This window comes from Salvelinus alpinus, chromosome 9 (assembly GCF_045679555.1).
Source record: "Salvelinus alpinus chromosome 9, SLU_Salpinus.1, whole genome shotgun sequence".
NCBI classification, from domain to species: domain Eukaryota; kingdom Metazoa; phylum Chordata; class Actinopteri; order Salmoniformes; family Salmonidae; genus Salvelinus; species Salvelinus alpinus.
Window position 1 is genome coordinate 65,512,582 of NC_092094.1, and position 18,874 is coordinate 65,531,455.

Consider the following 18,874-nt stretch of genomic DNA (forward strand, 5'->3'; position numbering starts at 1 on the left):
CCCCCCAAAAAAGAGAGAGAGAGACTGCGTGAGAGAGACAGAGACAAAACACTGAGAGAAAGAGAGAGATGGATGAGTAACCGGATGAGTGCAGGCCAGGGTTTCCCCAAAACCACAGATGACTCACAATCAACATTATATAGTCACAGAACACAGACAAATCGAGTTGGAAATAGGAACGTGTATGGGAAGAATTTTGAACTGTCCAAATCGTATAGCCAATAACCATAGTCTTTACATGATTAAACCCACCAGTATTGGATGTGACTATAAGAAATATGGAGGGTTGACATGGTATGATGATTCAGTGTATGTATACTGTGTTATGGTTGGAGTATGATGGCGTAAAGGAGATGGTTCCGTGAACCACACTCGCATGATGAGTTACCTGAGTTAAGGCTGCAGCTCAGCGGGCTAACGCAATGATATGGTGAGCAGGAGACCCGGGAGACCCAGTCAGTCACAATGGTTTCACATCAAACCGATGAGTGGTGAGTGTTCTAGCATAAAATGGCTTCCGAGCAACAGTATGGGGTGATGTGTACAATGTGAAAGCCCAATATAACAATTCCATTTGAAAACAACTTTTACTGTAGCTGCATTGGCTAACTGTGCCGATACTGGAGGCAAAGGATTTGAACACAGCTGGTGCTCCGCCACAGCCGCTCTGGGCGACCTTGAGGGTCAAAGCACTTGACCTGGCTCGCATGACACGCTTAAAATGGCAGTAAAACACAACAAAAGACATCCCTCACTCTCTTCTCAGTGTTTACGAGAAGGGGGGGTCCCTTGAACAAGTATCGTAAAAACACGCTAGGGGGGGTTAACTACACTCGTTCTCTCTGATCTTCTGTTTTAAAGGGAGAAGACGGGACCCCATTGTGTTCAAAATAAGAGACTCTCCTGGGAAAGAGTCAAAGGGGCCCCAGTATAATACTGTTTTTCAAGGGACGACAAGAGGGAAGAACACTCGACCACCGTTTTCTGTACTGTCCTCTTTCCCTTCACTCCCCCCACGCTTCCCTCTTTACTGTCTCTTCGTAGTTTGTGCATATATTATGACAGCATTTTGTGCGTTTTTGTTCGGGCACACAACATTTTTTCTGCCGGCAAGCCGAAGTCTGAGCCACTTCATCAGTGATTGGTCAACAGTAGGGATTCTTCAATAAAGTCTTTGTTGTCATTCGAGAGTTGACTCGTTTTCACATTTTTTCAATGAGAAATACTGCAGCAAACATCTTAATCAGATGAAAAATTGCGCGTCTAAGATCTCCTCGTCAAAATTAATGACAAACTCATTCGGTTTGGCTAACCCTTGCAGTTAAAACTGCAGTAAAAGTGCAGTAACTGCAGTAGACTGTGGTATTGTGGACGCAGTAATTGCAGAATAACTGCAGTGTACAGAATTACTACAGATCCGGGTTCATTCCCGGGCTGTGCCACAACCGGCCGGGAATGAGAGTCCCATAGGAAGGCGCACACTTGGCCCAGCGTCATCCGGGTTAGGGGAGGGTTTGGCCAGGGGGGGGCTTTACTTGGCTCATCGCGCTCTGGTGACACCTTGTGGTGGGCCAGGTGCAAGCGGGCTGACCCCGTCCGCCAGTTGAAATGTGTTTCCTCCGACACCCTGGTGCGACTGGCTTCCGGGTTAAGCATGCCGGGTGTTAAGGAGCGCGGTTAGATGGGTCATGTTTCGGAGGACGCATAACTCCACCTTTGCCTCTCCCGAGCACGTTGGGAAGTCGCAGTGATGAGACAAGATCGAAATTGGGGAGAAAAAGGGTCAAATACAACAACAAAAAATATGTATACAAAAAAATTACTTATTTTGGATGCAGTATTTGCAGCGTACTGCAGTTATACTGCACTCTGACTGCAATCTTTTTTCGTAAGGGAGGCGCCAGCCGAACAGAAGCATGCTGATGCCTTTATTCCTCTCTTTCCCGCTCTTTCTCTGTCCTCTCCTTCTCATTTAACTTTTTTCTTCTCCTTAGTCCTCTTCACTTGCTCTTCTTCCCTCTTTCCGTGCCCCTCATTCTGCCTCTCTCGCTCTCTCTCCTCAATTCTCAGAGACTCTTCCTTCCTTCCCACCCTCTCTCTTTCCATCCCTACTTCCAGTCACATTAAAGGCCCAGTTTAATCATAAACGTGATTTCCTGTGTTATATATATATATACACTGCTCAAAAAAATAAAGGGAACACTTAAACAACACAATGTAACTCCAAGTCAATCACACTGCTGTGAAATCAAACTATCCACTTAGGAAGCAACACTGATTGACAATACATTTCACATGCTGTTGTGCAAATGGAATAGACAAAAGGTGGAAATTATAGGCAATTAGCAAGACACCCCCAATAAAGTAGTGGTTCTGCAGGTGGTGACCACAGACCACTTCTCAGTTCCTATGCTTCCTGGCTGATGTTTTGGTCACTTTTGAATGCTGGCGGTGCTTTCACTCTAGTGGTAGCATGAGACGGAGTCTACAACCCACACAAGTGGCTCAGGTAGTGCAGCTCATCCAGGATGGCACATCAATGCGAGCTGTGGCAAGAAGGTTTGCTGTGTCTGTCAGCGTAGTGTCCAGAGCATGGAGGCGCTACTAGTAGACAGGCCAGTACATCAGGAGACGCGGAGGAGGCCGTAGGAGGGCAACAACCCAGCAGCAGGACCGCTACCTCCGCCTTTGTGCAAGGAGGAGCACTGCCAGAGCCCTGCAAAATGACCTCCAGCAGGCCACAAATGTGCATGTGTCTGCTCAAACGGTCAGAAACAGACTCCATGAGGGTGGTATGAGGGCCCGACGTCCACAGGTGGGGGTTGTGCTTACAGCCCAACACCATGCAGGACGTTTGGCATTTGCCAGAGAACACCAAGATTGGCAAATTCGCCACTGGCGCCCTGTGCTCTTCACAGATGAAAGCAGGTTCACACTGAGCACATGAGCACATGTGACAGACGTGACAGAGTCTGGAGACGCCGTGAAGAACGTTCTGCTGCCTGCAACATCCTCCAGCATGACCGGTTTGGCGGTGGGTCAGTCATGGTGTGGGGTGGCATTTCTTTGGGGGGCCGCACAGCCCTCCATGTGCTCGCCAGAGGTAGCCTGACTGCCATTAGGTACCGAGATGAGATCCTCAGACCCCTTGTGAGACCATATGCTGGTGCGGTTGGCCCTGGGTTCCTCCTAATGCAAGACAATGCTAGACCTCATGTGGCTGGAGTGTGTCAGCAGTTCCTGCAAGAGGAAGGCATTGATGCTATGGACTGGCCCGCCCGTTCCCCAGACCTGAATCCAATTGAGCACATCTGGGACATCATGTCTCGCTCCATCCACCAACGCCACGTTGCACCACAGACTGTCCAGGAGTTGGCAGATGCTTTAGTCCAGGTCTGGGAGGAGATCCCTCAGGAGACCATCCGCCACCTCATCAGGAGCATGCCCAGGCGTTGTAGGGAGGTCATACAGGCACGTGGAGGCCACACACACTACTGAGCCTCATTTTGACTTGTTTTAAGGACATTACATCAAAGTTGGATCAGCCTGTAGTGTGATTTTCCACTTTAATTTTGAGTGTGACTCCAAATCCAGACCTCCATGGGTTGATAAATTTGATTTCCATTGATCATTTTTGTGTGATTTTGTTGTCAGCACATTCAACTATGTAAAGAAAAAAGTATTTAATAAGAACATTTCATTCATTCAGATCTAGGATGTGTTATTTTAGTGTTCCCTTTATTTTTTTGAGCAGTGTATATATACACACACACACACTATAGAGGTTGGAATAATACTGTGAAATTGTGAAAATTATGATAATCCCCTTTAGTGTAAGAGCTGTTTGAAAAGACCGGCTGAAATTTCGGCTTGTTTTGGTGGGATGGAGTTTTGGCCTGCCTGGTGACATCACCAGGCGGTACGTCAGTTAATAGACGAATAAGAAAGAGAGTTCCAAACCTCTCTGCCAATGACAGCTTGTCTTCCCCTCCCCACTCATCCCACTCCCGGTCAGTCCTAGCAAAATTCTTGCCTGAAAAATTGCTCTTTGCTAAGAAGCTATTTTTGTTTCTTTTAGAACATTTTAACTGAAAACAATCAAAGTAAGGTACATAAAGGTCTAACGCAGCTGTTTTTTTTCCTCAATATTAAATCATTTCTGGGTAACAATTATCCTACTGTGATTGTTTTCAATTGTTTGTGTGAGTGCGTGCATTTGTGTGACACTAAAAACAAACAAAATGTAAGAACGGGAAAAGGAATTGAGAGGGGAGGAGAAAGGACAATGGCTGCATTTTGCTTCAACAATTTCTGGATGATTTGAAAAGCACCATGGGCCCTGGCCAAAAGTAGTGCACTATATAAGGGTATAGGATGCCATTTGGGACTACAGTCCATCACAGCCATGACAGTCAGTTCGTCCCAATCCCCAATCATGACTCACTCAGCCAGAGTAATTACATGTATTTTACCCATGAACTCCCAGACAGCACCAGCTGGACCCCCACACCCAGCTGGTTTGGCCCCCATGTCCCCCAGGCCCAACCCCCCCCTCCCCCTCTCTCCTTCCCTGTGATCGGCGCTCTCTCCTGGGGCATCGGAAACATGGTATCGCTCCCGGGTCTCTGCTCTGGTTCCCATGACATCACTCCTCAGCTATTCCTCACGAACCCCCCCCCCCCCCCTTCCTGTAAATCTGTCATTGGAAGGGATATTATTTCCCAGAGAGCAGCAGAGATTAACAATAACCCCCCTTCCTCTAGCACTGACATCCCCCTCCGCATGACAGCTCATCGCAATACAGCTGGAGGAGCTTTCCACTGATGGGGTTGAGCTAAATACTAGTGTGTATGTGTGTATGTGGGTGTGTGTGTGTGTGTATGTGTGTGTGCGTATTGTAAGTGTGTGGATGTCCGTGCATCTATGTGCGAGTGCATCTCCCTCTTCCTCCGTCGGCCGCACTGGAGGCCTGTCCTGTCAAACATTTCAGTGTAAGCTTCTTACAATATTGCTTACGACAAAGAAGACGAACGGCTGTTCAAAAGAGGGCAACATTACGGCAAAACATGACTCTTTCACAGATGCAGGTACTGCCGCAGCAAACCTCATCCCCTCGGATTTCCTTATATCTTCCATTCAAATATATCGCGTCAGCCTCACGTGTGTGGGAAGGGAGGATAGGGGAGGAATGGAGGATGAGGAATAATAGGATGAAGGGGATGATGAGGTGAAAGGGGTACAGGTTGTCCTGAGCCCACGGCCTCAGATGGGACCTCAGCGGAGGCGCACGCTAACCTCGCACTCTTTGAGGGGGGATGGGAGAAAGATGCAAGGAGACATATCCCAGACTCACCCGGTCTCCAAAGAGGGTCCCAGACTTCACCTGTGTGAATAAGTGATGTAAAGGGAGGGGGGGGGGTGAACTCCCCACCCTTTGTGTATGAGTAACCTCATCTCTGGAACTTAAAAGCACTGTAACGGGGTTGACGTCATAACAAGCTCATTCGTGTTACAACCATGACCAAACCTTGACCCAAACAGGTACCATAAAGGCATACATCTTCACTGACTCTAGGCTTACCGCTGCGGAGACCTAGCGTAAGAATGTAGCTATTTTATGGAGGAAGATATCAAGTGAGAAATCAAGTGTGATACACATGTCTAGATGGGTTTTAGTGCTTGGATTTATCACACATAGGGGAGTGATTTCCTAACTGATTTGTTACACTGACAATGAGTCTGGCTCTGTACACGCTGGGCTATATTATAGGCATGCAGCCATATCTGCCAAAGCCATAGTAGTCTGCATCACAAATCTGACCTTACTCCCTACGTAGTGCACCACTTTTGACCAGTAGTGTAAAGTACTTAAGTAGTACTTTAAAATATTTTTACTTAAGTCGTTTTTGGTGGTATCTGTACTTTACTATTTATATTTTTGACAACTTTTACTTTTACTTCACTACATTCCTGAAGAAAATAATGTACTTTTTACTCCATACATTTTCCCTGACACCCAAAAGTACTCCTTACATTTTGAATGGCTAGCATGACAGGAAAATTGTCAAATTCATGCACTTATCAAGAGAACATCCCTGGTCATCCCTACTGTCTCTGACCTGGCAGACTCACTAAACACAAATGCTTCATTTGTAAATTATGTCTGAGTGTTGGATTGTGCCCCTCACTATCTGTAAATAAAAAATTTAAAATTGTGCTGTCAGGTTTGCTAAATATAAGAAATGTGCATGTACTTTTGATACTTAAGTATATTTAAAACCAAAAACTTTTAGCCTTTTACTGAAGTAGTATTTTACTGGGTGACTTTCACTTTTACTTGAGTCATTTTCTATTAAGGTACCTTTACTACAGTATGACATTTGGGTACTTTTTCCACCACTGCTTTTGACCAGAGCCCTATGTGCCCTGGTGGAAAGTAGTGCACTTTATAGGAAATAAAGTGCCATTTGCGATGCAAACCTACATATGCTTCACTGAATTATGGATCGTTGTCTAGTTTCTACTGGCTATCCGAAACCTGAGGCAGGTGGCTTTCCTTTCTTTACAGTATCTGAACAGCAGCGACAGGTGGGCTGAGATCCATCTTGATATCATGGGATGTGGGAAATTAAAAAGTGAGATGGAGGGAGTGGGATAAGGAGTGAGAAAGAGAGCGAGAGCAACTCACGCCGGCACAGAGATCCAGTGAGAGGAGAGAAAGAGGGGGATTACTCAGTGTGTCATCTGTCAACGTGTTAATAACGGAGCCATCCCAAAAATGAGGGGAAGGAGGGAGGGAGGTGGGGAGGGCCACTAGAGGCTGAGGGGGAGTACTGTACATACTCAGCAGTGATTCAACAGCAGATACTGGACTTCTATGGCTAATGCTAGCGAAGACATCATCCAAAATAAGACATGTTCACAGTTGACATACGCCCACACTCAACTGACTCTACTTCATTTAATACTAGTTTAATAACAGGTTTAAAATTCCTATTGTATGCTAAAATTACCCGGAAACGTTACCTTTCTAATTGTCATCTTTCACAAATGACTGCACAACCAAACAAAACACATACCCAGCCCCATACCATTTCCCATCACACAACCTCACAGACAACACTACCGAGAAGAAAAATGGACAAAAGCTTCCGAACTTAAACTTGAACTGACCTCCGACTGGGCTTATCTTGTTGGTGATGGCGTATCTCAAGATGTTCTCGTCCTTGACGTACATGACAAAGACACGCTCCGTGGTCAGCTGCAGCGTCTCAGGCCCCGCTCTAAGCCCGTGGCGGCAGTCGTGGTACGTGATGTTCTGATGCAGCTGAAAGGTGAATGTTTCCGAGCCGCGCTCCGCCGACACCACTGTGAACTCCCGCACCGATGTGGACCTCACCACTGAGAGTGGGGAGAGGAGAAGAGACTACATTACCTACTATGCACCAGTTGAAGCCTGTAGAAAGACAACATTACCTACGATGTACGAGTTTAAATAGTCTGTCGACAGAGTACATTATCAACAATATATCATATGAAATGGTCTGTTGTTGACGTATCTGCGCTGTAATAAAGCTTTTATGTCATTTTATAGAGTCATGGCATATGAAACAACTTAGCATTTGTGTCACTGGGTGTCATGAACGCTCTTTAAAAAAAAATTTACAAGCACCATTTGTCATAGTTTTTAAAACGGATCATAGACACATTCTAGAAACAGCACAGTCCAAATAGTATTTATTTTCTTTCACATACTTGAGCAGCACTCGACGGAACTTGCCTGGCGCAATGGAGCCAATGGAATAGTCCCAAAAGTGCAATACCCACTCTAGGCAGGCTCAATCAAACACACAAAGTATTCAAAAGAAAACAAGCACCATTTTGACTCAGGTCTGTGCGGTTCTCCCACTGGTCAGAGACATCAGTTCAACGTCTTTTTTTGTTGTTAACATTTGGTTGAGTTGGCAAACTAATGTGAATTCAAAATGACCATGTCATTGGATTTAGGTTCAAAGTTGGGTGACAAAAATACAAAATTCCTTTAAGTTGATGACTTTTTGCAAATCCAATCAGTTTTTCACGTTGACTCAACGTCATCACATAGAATTGTTTCGTTGAATTGACGTAGAAATAATGTTGATGCAACCAGTTTTTTTCCCTGTGGGCTGTTTCTAGAATGCTTATGATCTGTTACAGTTGAAGTCGGAAGTTTACATACACTTAGGTTGGAGTCATTAAAACTCATTTTTCAACCACTCCACACATTTCTTGTTAACAAACTATAGTTTTGGCAAGTCGGTTAGGACATCTACTTTGTGCATGATACACGTAATTTTTCCAACAATTGTTTACAGACAGATTATTTCACTGTATGACAATTCCAGTGGGTCAGAAATTTACATACACTAAGTGTCACGCCCTGACCATGAAGAGTTAATAGTTCATTCTTTGTTGTTTTGAGGTTTCACTGTAATAAATATGTGGAACTCTACTCACGCTGCGCCTTGGTCCGATTATTTATATAACGACCGTGACACTAAGTTGACTGTGCCTTTAAACAGCTTGGAAAATTCCAGAAAATTATGTCATGGCTTTAGAAGCTTCTGATAGGCTAATTGACATCATTTGAGTCAATTGGAGGTGTACCTGTGGACGCATTACCTAGATACTCCCTACCTTGGGAGCAATTTCCAAACGCCTGAAGGTACCACGTTCATCTGTACAAACAATAGTACAAAAGTATAAACACCATGGGACCATTCAGCCGTCATACCGCTCAGGAAGGAGACGCGTTCTGTCTCCTAGAGATGAACGTACTTTGGTGCAAAAAGTGCAAATCAATCCCACAACAACAGTAAAGAACCTTGTGAAGATGCTGGAGGAAACAGGTACAAAAGTATCTTTATCCACAGTAAAATGAGTCCTATATCGACATAACCTGAAAGGCCGCTCATCAAGGAAGAAGCCACTGTTCCAAAACCGCCATAAAAAAGCCAAACTATGGTTGCAACTGCACATGGGGACAAAGATCTTCGTTTTTGGAGAAATGTCCTCTGGTCTGATGAAACGAAAATAGAACTGTTTGGCCATAATGACCATCGTTGTGTTTGGAGGAAAAAGGGGGAGGCTTGCAAGCTGAAGAACACCATCCCAATAGTGAACCACGGGGGTGGCAGTATCATGTTGTTTGGGTGCTTTGCTGCAGGAGGGTCTGGTGCACTTCACAAAATAGATGGCATCATGAGGATGGGAAATTTGGTGGATATATTGATGCAACATCTCAAGACAGTCAGGAAGTTAAAGCTTGGTCGCAAATGGGTCTTCCAAATGGACAATGACCCCAAGCATACCTCCAAAGTTGTGGCAAAATGGCTTAAGGACAACAAAGTCAAGGTATCGGAGTGGCCATCACAAAGCCCTGATCTCAATCCTATAGAAAGTTTTTGGGCAGAACAGAAAAAGCGTGTGAGAGCAAGGAGGCCTACAAACCTGACTCAGGTACACCAGCTCTGTCAGGAGGAATGGGCCAAAATTCACCCAACTTATTGTGGGAAGCTTGTGGAAGGCTACCTGAAACGTTTGACCCAAGTTAAACAATTTAAAGGCAATGCTACCAAATACTAATTGAGTGTATTTAAACTTCTGACCCACTGGGAATGTGATGAAAGAAATAAAAGCTGAAATAAATAATTCTCTCTACTATTATTCTGACATTTCATATTCTTAAAATAAAGCGGTGATCCTAACTGACCTAAGACAGGGAATTTTTACTAGGATTAAATGTCAGGAATTGTGAAAAACTGAGTTTAAATGTATTTGGCTAAGGTTTATGTAAACTTCCGACTTCAACTGTTTTTTGTACTATGGTTTGGTCTGGAGCAGTGCACCTTGAAATAACATTTTTGACCCTGGTCTATAATCAGCCCTGGCAGGATGAGTGGATCTGCTAATTGAACACTTCCTCATCCAGTGGGCCTTTCAGATGAAACACAGTTTACGTTCTGGGGAGCACAAAAAAGAAATCTGTCCCCGGCTTCCTCCAAAAGGAAGTGGAGGCAGTGAAGTCTCAGAGGTTAGTTCTTTTTATAGTCCCAACCGTCCACTAGCGACTAGCCCCCCTCCGATCCTTATCTCCAAGCAACGAGAGATAGCTGAGACACTCAGGAAGGGGAAGGCGCCTTTGTTGCATCATGACATTAGATCCGATGGGGATCAGTTAAATGGTAGTGTAGGTTGGAAAAATTATTTGGTTCGGCTTATCAAGTTAGGATTCGTTTGCGAGGAGATATAAGAGACACATCCGCTTTCCCACTGTCTATAAGTACTACCAACAACTGTTTCCTTTGTAATTGAGTCAGTGCAGTACAGGAAGAGAGGAAGTCATGACTCGGGCTAGGGAGAACCTCCTAAAACTACCACCTAATACTCAAAGGTTTTCCTGATCAGGTTCCATAGTCGGTAAAACAACTGGGCTCCAGTTATGGCTATGCTCCAATGTATATACTAGCTTACCACTTAAAATGTATATATGCCCAAAAGGTGAACTTCATTCTAGGTGGTATGCGAGTGTGGATATTGGAACAGAGACATGGAAGGCCCAGAACGCCTGTGAGGTAAGGTGGGGTGGAGGTGGGCAACTAAAATTTCAATTCGATCAATTCAGGAAGCAAACTGAAATTCCAATACCAATTGAAATTTTCCACACTGAAAAGCAATGAGGATCATTCAAATTTGAGTTACTTCCTGAATTGAAAAAATGTAAATGTAATTCTTCCCAACCCTGGTGGGCGATGATTGGCTACTTATTGGCTAGCGTAGTGATTGGCTAGCACACCTGAAGGGTAGTACTGATAGGTCTCCTTGTAGGGCTCCATCTGCACAGTGGCGCCAGGGGCAATGAAGGGCACGTCGCCGTGGAGACGGGTGTCAACACTGAGGTGGTTCTCGCTGTCCAATCCTTGGGCCATCTGGACGATGCTCAGCCGCTGGTTGCCGGGGTAAAAGGTAACCTCGGCGTGGCGTGTGAACTCAGCACCTGTGGGACAGGAAGTGACATCATAAGGAAGTGATATCGCTATATAAGCGACAGGAAGAGACGTCATAATGAATACATGGCAATGAGATTTAACCTTGGGCGGTTTGAACCTGATTTGTTCATATTACAACTATAACAATTGAGTAAGGTCTTTGCTATTCGGCCTTCATTGAGTTAAAACATGTTTAAATAATTAACGTCGGTGAACTTAGCACACATGAGAATAATATCCATTATTTTTTGGCTTTCGTGAAAACTCTCACACACGCCTGCTTGCTCTTCGCGAAGATCCTACACATCTTCCACAAGCCTCTTCTTCTTCTGTGATATAATGGCGATCCGCAAACAAACATTAAAGGTGCATGACCCCACCTACTGTGCTCGAGTGTGTGGTCAATCACGGTTTACGACATTAGCTCCACATTTCTAAATCCTCCTACCTAACTCAGTACTTCTGAAAAAATTAAAAAGAGCCCTACTAACTTCTAATAGACCCTCCCCCAACCCCAAAACACTGTCCAACCTCAATGACCCTACACTTTAAGCTTTCCCTCTCTCCAACATAGTTACAACAATATAACAACACATGCATCCACCAATTCATTGACTATACACTCCAGACACAAACCATTCAGATGCTTGCCAACCAGATGTACAATGTCCTAGACGCAATCGAGCAAACACCACCTCTTCCTTCCTAATCGGACCTTTGAATCTTGGTCCACCAAACTTTCTTCAGAGGGCATATAAATGCCGGCCCTTGGGCTCCGAGTCCCATCTCTTCTGCCACACATCTATCAAAAAGGATCTGATTTTACATTTGGCCTCACCTCACCTACAATTTCATTCCCTTCCACACCCAAATGGGCTGGGACCCAGCAGAATCTCACTACTTCACCCAGTCTCTCAATTCTCCATAATAACATGAATGCCTCCAATAGTAGGTCAATCTTATTAGATTTGCCAGATGATAAACTATTCAATACAGACAGGGAATCTGAGCAGACTATAATTCTGACAGGTTGAATCCACAAGCCTCTTAGCTAACACAACGAGTCTAAACACACATCAACGGAACACCTGACTCAAATTAGCCTGAGAGGGGTGGAGTAGGCATATCACCCCTCTGGAGACAACACAGCTGTACGACTTTACACTGACTTTACACAAACACACAGAGCGACCTGAAGTCTGCCAGCATGGGGGCAGCCTCGTTCACACACACAGACACACAAACGAAGCACGCATGTACACACACACACACACACATACCTAAGCGCATGCATGCATGCACACAGAGCAATAAAGGCAGTGGTGGCATCATGGAGAACAGGTTTTATGTAGAGATCAAAACATGCGGGCGGCAGGTAGCCTAGTGGATAGAGCGTTGGACTTGTAACCGAAAGGTTGCAAGATCGAATCCCTGAGCTGACAAGGTAAAAATCTGTCATTTTGCACCTGAACAAGGCAGTTAACCCACTGTTCCTAGGCCGTCATTGAAAATAAGAATTTGTTCTTAACTGACTTGCCTAGTTAAATAAAGGTAGCACGTATGTAACACCGCCAGACTGTTGAGTGAGGTACTAGGACTCTGATGAGAATTGGAACCCTCCTATAGTGCCTAGTAGGCAAAATAGGTTGCAATGATGTCATGTTCAGGTTGAATACTGTTTGTAAAAGGATGTTTTGTTAACGTGGTAACAACTTCACTAAGCGCCAGTAACATCATGACTCAGCTCACCTGTGATCTTGAAGCCAGCCTGGCTGTTGGGCAGCTCCAGGGCAAAAAGCCAGCCAAAGAGCTCTCCGATGGGCGCCACGGGCATTAGTGCCCATCCTACGGGCTCGGGCACCTCGCTGATGGCGGTGTATGCCCGCCCGTCGCTCACTACGATGTAGGCATGCAGGTCCACGCTGTTAAGGTCCACAGGGGTGGAACCTACTATCACTGTCCCGCTCACCTTGCCATTGACGCGATGGGGAGCACCTGCGAGAATAGAAGGGGGGGAAAGACAGTCATGGTAACAAATGTATACTACACATAATGAATCAACGTATTGGGCATACATCATAAAAGCTGATTTATGCTCAATCCGGTCAAAACTGAGAATGCAGTCTCCGCAAACATTCGTGCTTCTCGCATTTTTCAGAACGGGATACCAGAAACACTTTCCCCACACATCGCCTGTCAACCAATCAATGTCTGTGTATCTAACACAAAACATGTAGAGAACACCAATACCACAAACAGCACACATCTGCACCAAATACAACTCCATAGACATACAAAGTGACAAAACAGATGGCAATGGAATTTTTTTAATAATTCCTGTATTTTTAGCTTAAAAACAGGTCTTTGAAGTGTATGACTTAAGGAACAAACACACAGCTACAGAGGAAGCAGGAAGGGACATGAGGGTATTTTGGAGACATAGACTGGCCGTATAGGTCAATCAATTCCATTTCAATTCCATCAATTCTGTCACGGATCCCTCCGGATCTTTCGTTACGCACACCAGGCCCCAATTCCCATTGATTAGTAACTGTATAAGTGTGCCCTGTCGATTATTGTTACAATGTCCGTTGGTTCGTGTGAGTACCTGTGTTTTGGCTTTCGTGCCATTGTGGATTGCGCAGATGATTACCGGTCTCGTCCCGTGTGTTAATCATTGTGCGCTTGTGTTATTTATTCGAGGTACTCCTCGCTCTTTTGTTTGGGTTTCAACCCTGTGTGTTGTATACGTGTTTGTTTGGTCTTCGTCCCCGTGCCTTTTACACGGCACGCCGTAATTTGTGTGTAATAAAGAAAACTATTACGCATTCCTGCGCCTGTCTCCCGATCCCTTTATACCGACGTGACAAATTCAAATAATTGAAATTACAATTCAAGAATTGAGAAGTGACATTTATTCTTACCTATTTTGGTAATTGACTGAATTGATATGGAATTACTGTAGTAATTATCTCACTGTGAAAATATGGCTCAGGTGCCCACTTTGTTGTATTAACATGCCTTTATGTGACACTGTTGACAGTCCCAATTCGTTATGTTCCTCTATTTACTACAAAGCACCCTGTGTGTGTTTGTGTTCCTGTTCTATCAAAGCACCCACAAGAACTTAGACTGAATACACCAACCGGCATGCATGTCTGTCAGTGTCTCCCACTGTCTCTCAAATCACAAAGGCTTCACAAGTACCACGTTTGACAAGTCTTGACACTCCAACCCTGGAACAATATACACACGTTTGCCTTGACACTTCTACCTGGAACAATGTGTTCACATTTTGTTGTGAAACTTCAGCCTCTGACAAAACACCTCATTCCTGAGGATGAACCAACCCAGTGGAAAGTCAGTCAGGGTGACATCATCCCCTCCAACTCTTTCAAGTAGTCGACTGACTGTATTTGTCAAAGCATTGACTGGCTGCCAAAACATCCGGTTATAAAGCTAACATTTAAATACCACCCCCATTACTTTACATGCCCTTCGACACACACACACACACACACACACACACACACACACACACACACACACACACACACACACACACACACACACACACACACACACACACACACACACACACACACACACACACACACACACACACACACACACACCACACACACACAAACAAACCCCTGGGTTAATAACAAGCAGCCAGACTAATAAAGGGAGTCGGTTGAGAGTGCAGAGGGTGTGTGTGTGTGTGTGCGTGCATGTGTGAGAGAGAGCGTTTACACTGCTCTCCAAATAGGAATGTCTGTCAAGCCACTTCCAGGTAATTAGCCAGCTAGCGAGGGGCTAGAGGAGCTCGGCATGGCCCAGTGACCAATAGGAGGATTGTTTGAGGAGCCCACCACTGCATCAGAGGTGTTGATCTGGCAGGAAATGGTTGCAGGGCCTAGAAACAAGATGATGCTGTCATGTGAGAGAGTGAGAGAGCAAGGGGGGTTTGGAGAGGGGGAGGTGGAGACCAGGTTTTTATGGGTCTGTGAGAGTTTGGGTGAGAATTGGTGTGTGTGTATTTAGGAGACGGAAAGAGTTGTAGTGTGTGAGTTTCTTTTCCCTCTATGCAGCACTAAGTACATACATATCACGCACACTACCGTTCAAAAGTTTGGGAGTCACTTAGAAATATCCTTGTTTTTGAAAGAAAAGCACCTTTTTTGTCCATTAGAATAACATCAAATTGATTAGAAATACAGTGTAGAAATTGTTAATGGAATATTGTAGCTGGAAACGGCAGATTTTTTATGGAATATCTACATAGGCGTACAGAGGCCCGTTATCAGCAACCATCACTCCTGTGTTCCAATGGCACGTTGTGCTAGCTAATCCAAGTTTAACATTTTAAAAGGCTAATTGATCATTAGAAAACCCTTTTGCAATTATGTTAGTACAGCTGAAAACTGTTGTTCTGATTAAAGAAGCAATAAAACTGGCCTTCTTTAGACTAGTTGAGTATCTGGAGCATCAGCATTTGTGGGTTCGATTACAGGCTCAAAATGGCAAGAAACAAATAACTTTCTTCTGAAACTTGTCAGTCTATTCTTGTTCTGAGAAATTAAGGCTATTCCATGTGAGAAATTGCCAAGAAACTGAAGATCTCGTACAACGCTGTGTACTACTCCATTCACAGAACAGCGCAAACTGGCTCTAACCAGAATAGAAAGAGGAGTGGGAGGCCGCGGTGCACAACTGAGCAAGAGGACATGTACATTAGAGTGTCTAGTTTGAGAAACAGACAAATCCTCAACTGGCAGCTTCATTAAATAGTATCCGCAAAACACCAGTCTCAACGTCAACAATGAAGACACGACTCCGGGATGCTGGCGTTCTAGGCAGAGTTGCAAAGAAAAAGCCATATCTCAGACTGGCCAATAAAAAGAAAAGATTAAGATGGGCAAAAGAACACAGACACTGGACAGAGGGTAGTAGGTTGAAGATATCCCTCTAGTGGTGTGGGGGCTGTGCTTTGGCAAAGTGGGTGGACAGGGCCACAGTCTCTCTCTCTCTCTCTCTCTCTCTCTCTCTCTCTCTCGACCTCTCTCTCTCTCTCTCTCTCTCTCCCTCTCTCTCTCTCTCTCTCGACCTCTCTCTCTCTCTCTCTCGACCTCTCTCTCTCTCTCTCTCTCTCTCTCTCTCTCTCTCTCGACCTCTCTCTCTCTCTCGACATCTCTCTCTCTCGACCTCTCTCTCTCTCGACCTCTCTCTCTCTCTCTCTCGACCTCTCTCTCTCTCTCTCTCGACCTCTCTCTCTCTCTCGACCCCTCTCTCTCTCTCGACCCCTCTCTCTCTCTCTCTCTCTCTCTCGACCTCTCTCTCTCTCGACCTCTCTCTCTCTCGACCTCTCTCTCTCTCTCTCTCGACCTCTCTCTCTCTCGACCCCTCTCTCTCTCTCTCTCTCTCTCTCTCTCTCTCTCTCTCTCTCGACCTCTCTCTCGACCTCTCTCTCTCTCGACCTCTCTCTCTCTCGACCTCTCTCTCTCTCGACCTCTCTCTCCCTCGACCTCTCTCTCTCTCGACCTCTCTCTCTCGACCTCTCTCTCTCGACCTCTCTCTCTCCACCTCTCTCTCTCTCCACCTCTCTCTCGACCTCTCTCTCTCTCTACCTCTCTCTCTCTCGACCTCTCTCTCTCTCGACCTCTCTCTCTCGACCTCTCTCTCTCGACCTCTCTCTCTCTCTCTCTCTCTCGACCTCTCTCTCTCTCTCTCGACCTCTCTCTCTCTCGACCTCTCTCTCTCTCGACCTCTCTCTCTCTCGACCTCTCTCTCTCTCGACCTCTCTCTCTCTCGACCTCTCTCTCTCTCGACCTCTCTCTCTCTCGACCTCTCTCTCTCGACCTCTCTCTCTCGACCTCTCTCTCTCGACCTCTCTCTCTCTCGACCTCTCTCTCTCTCGACCTCTCTCTCTCTCGACCTCTCTTTCTCTCGACCTCTCTCTCTCGACCCAATTTCATTTCAAGGCACTTTATTGGCATGGGAAACATATGTTAACATTGCCAAAGCAAGTGAGGTAGATAATATACTAAAGTGAAATAAACAATAAATATGAACAGTAAACATTCCACTCACAGAAGTTCCAAAGAATAAAGACATTATAAATGTCATATTATGTATATATACCGTGTTGTAACGATGTACAAATGGTTAAAGTACAAAAGGGAAAATAAATAAGCATAAATATGTGTTGTATTTACAATGGTGTTTGTTCTTCACTGGTTGACCTTTTCTTGTGGCAACAGGTCACAAATCTTGTTGCTGTGATGGCACACTGGTATTTCACCCAGTAGATATGGGAGTTTATCAAAATCGGGTTTGTTTTTTAATTCTTTGTGGATCTGTGTAATCTGAGGGAAATATGTGTCTCTAATATGGTCATACATTGGGCAGGAGGTTAGGAAGTGCAGCTCAGTTTCCACCTCATTTTGTGGGCAGTGTGCATATAGCCTGTCTTCTCTTGAGAGCCAGGTCTGCCTACGGCAGCCTTTCTCAACAGCAAGGCTATGAGGCTATGCTCACTGAGTCCGTACACAGTCAAAGCTTTCCTTAGGTTTGGGTCAGTCACAGTGGTCAGGTATTCTGCCACTGTGTACTCTGTTTAGGGCCAAATAGCATTCTAGTTTGCTCTGTTTTAGCATTCTAGTTTGCTCGCTCTCGACCTGAGCCCTAGGAACACGCCTCAGGACTACCTGGCCTGATGACTCCTTGCTGTCCCCTGGTCATGCTGCTGCTCCACTTTCAACTGTTCTGCCTGCAGCTATGGAACCCTGATCTGTTCACTGGACGTGCTACCTTGTCCCGGACCTGCTGTGTTTGACCCTCTCTCTACCGCACCTGCTGTCTCTAACTATGAATGATTGGCTATGAAAAGCCAACTGACATTTACTCCTGAGGTGCTGACCTGTTGCACCCTCTACAACCACTGTGATTATTATTCTGACCCTGCAGGTCATCTATGAACGTTTGAACATCTTGCCAGTGTTCTGTTATAATCTCCAGCTGGCACAGCCAGAAGAGGACTGACCACCCCTCAGAGCCTGGTTCCTCTCTAGGTTTCTTCCTAGGTTCTGGCCCTTCTAGGGATTTTTTCCTAGCCACCGTGCTTCTACATCTGCATTGTTTGCTGTTTGGGGTTTTAGGCTGGGTTTCTGTACAGCACTTTGTGACATCAGCTGATGTAAAAAGGGCTTTATAAATACATTTGATTGATTGACGTTGAGACTGGTGTTTTGCGAGTACTATTTAATGAAGCTGCTAGTTGAGGACTTGTGAGGCATCTGTTTCTCAAACTAGACACTAATGTACTTGTTCTCTTGCTCAGTTGTGCACCGGGGCCTCCCACTCCACTTTCTATTCTGATAAGAGTCAGGTTGCGCTGTTCTATGAAGGGAGTAGTTTCAGAAGAAAGATCTTTGTTCCTGGCCATTTTGAGCCTGTAATCAAACCCACAAATGCGGATGCTCCAGATACTCAACTAGTCTAAAGAAGGCCAGTTTTATTGCTTCTTTAATCAGAACAGTTTTCAGCTGTGCAAACATAATGGGTCGGTTGCTGATAATGGGCCTCTGTACGCCTATGTAGATATTCCATTAAAAATCATCCGTTTCCAGCTACAATAGTCATTTACAACAATGTCTACGCTGTATTTCTGATCAATTTTAGGTTATTTTAATGGACAAAAAAATTGCTTTTCTTTCAAAAACAAGGATATTTCTAAGTGACCCCAAACTTTTGAGCGGTAGTGTACCTTTCCACTAAGGCAATGTGAACTGTGGAAACAGGAATACAGGTACGGAAAGCCAAATGACAATTTTCTCGCCAATAAC

At 45.0% G+C, this 18,874-nt stretch overlaps 1 protein-coding gene across 2 annotated transcripts in view; it reads right to left on the minus strand.

The window, feature by feature from the left end:
* Positions 1-18,874, minus strand: part of nid2a (nidogen 2a (osteonidogen)) — a 110,123-nt gene that overhangs the window by 60,009 nt on the left and 31,240 nt on the right. For both annotated transcript variants that reach the window (XM_071326978.1, XM_071326977.1), the window contains exons 6-8: positions 12,777-13,022; positions 10,835-11,035; positions 7,174-7,401 (exon numbers count right to left, since the gene is read on the minus strand). In XM_071326978.1, the coding sequence (XP_071183079.1) occupies positions 7,174-7,401; positions 10,835-11,035; positions 12,777-13,022 (675 nt within the window). The remainder of the gene's footprint in view (positions 1-7,173; positions 7,402-10,834; positions 11,036-12,776; positions 13,023-18,874) is intronic.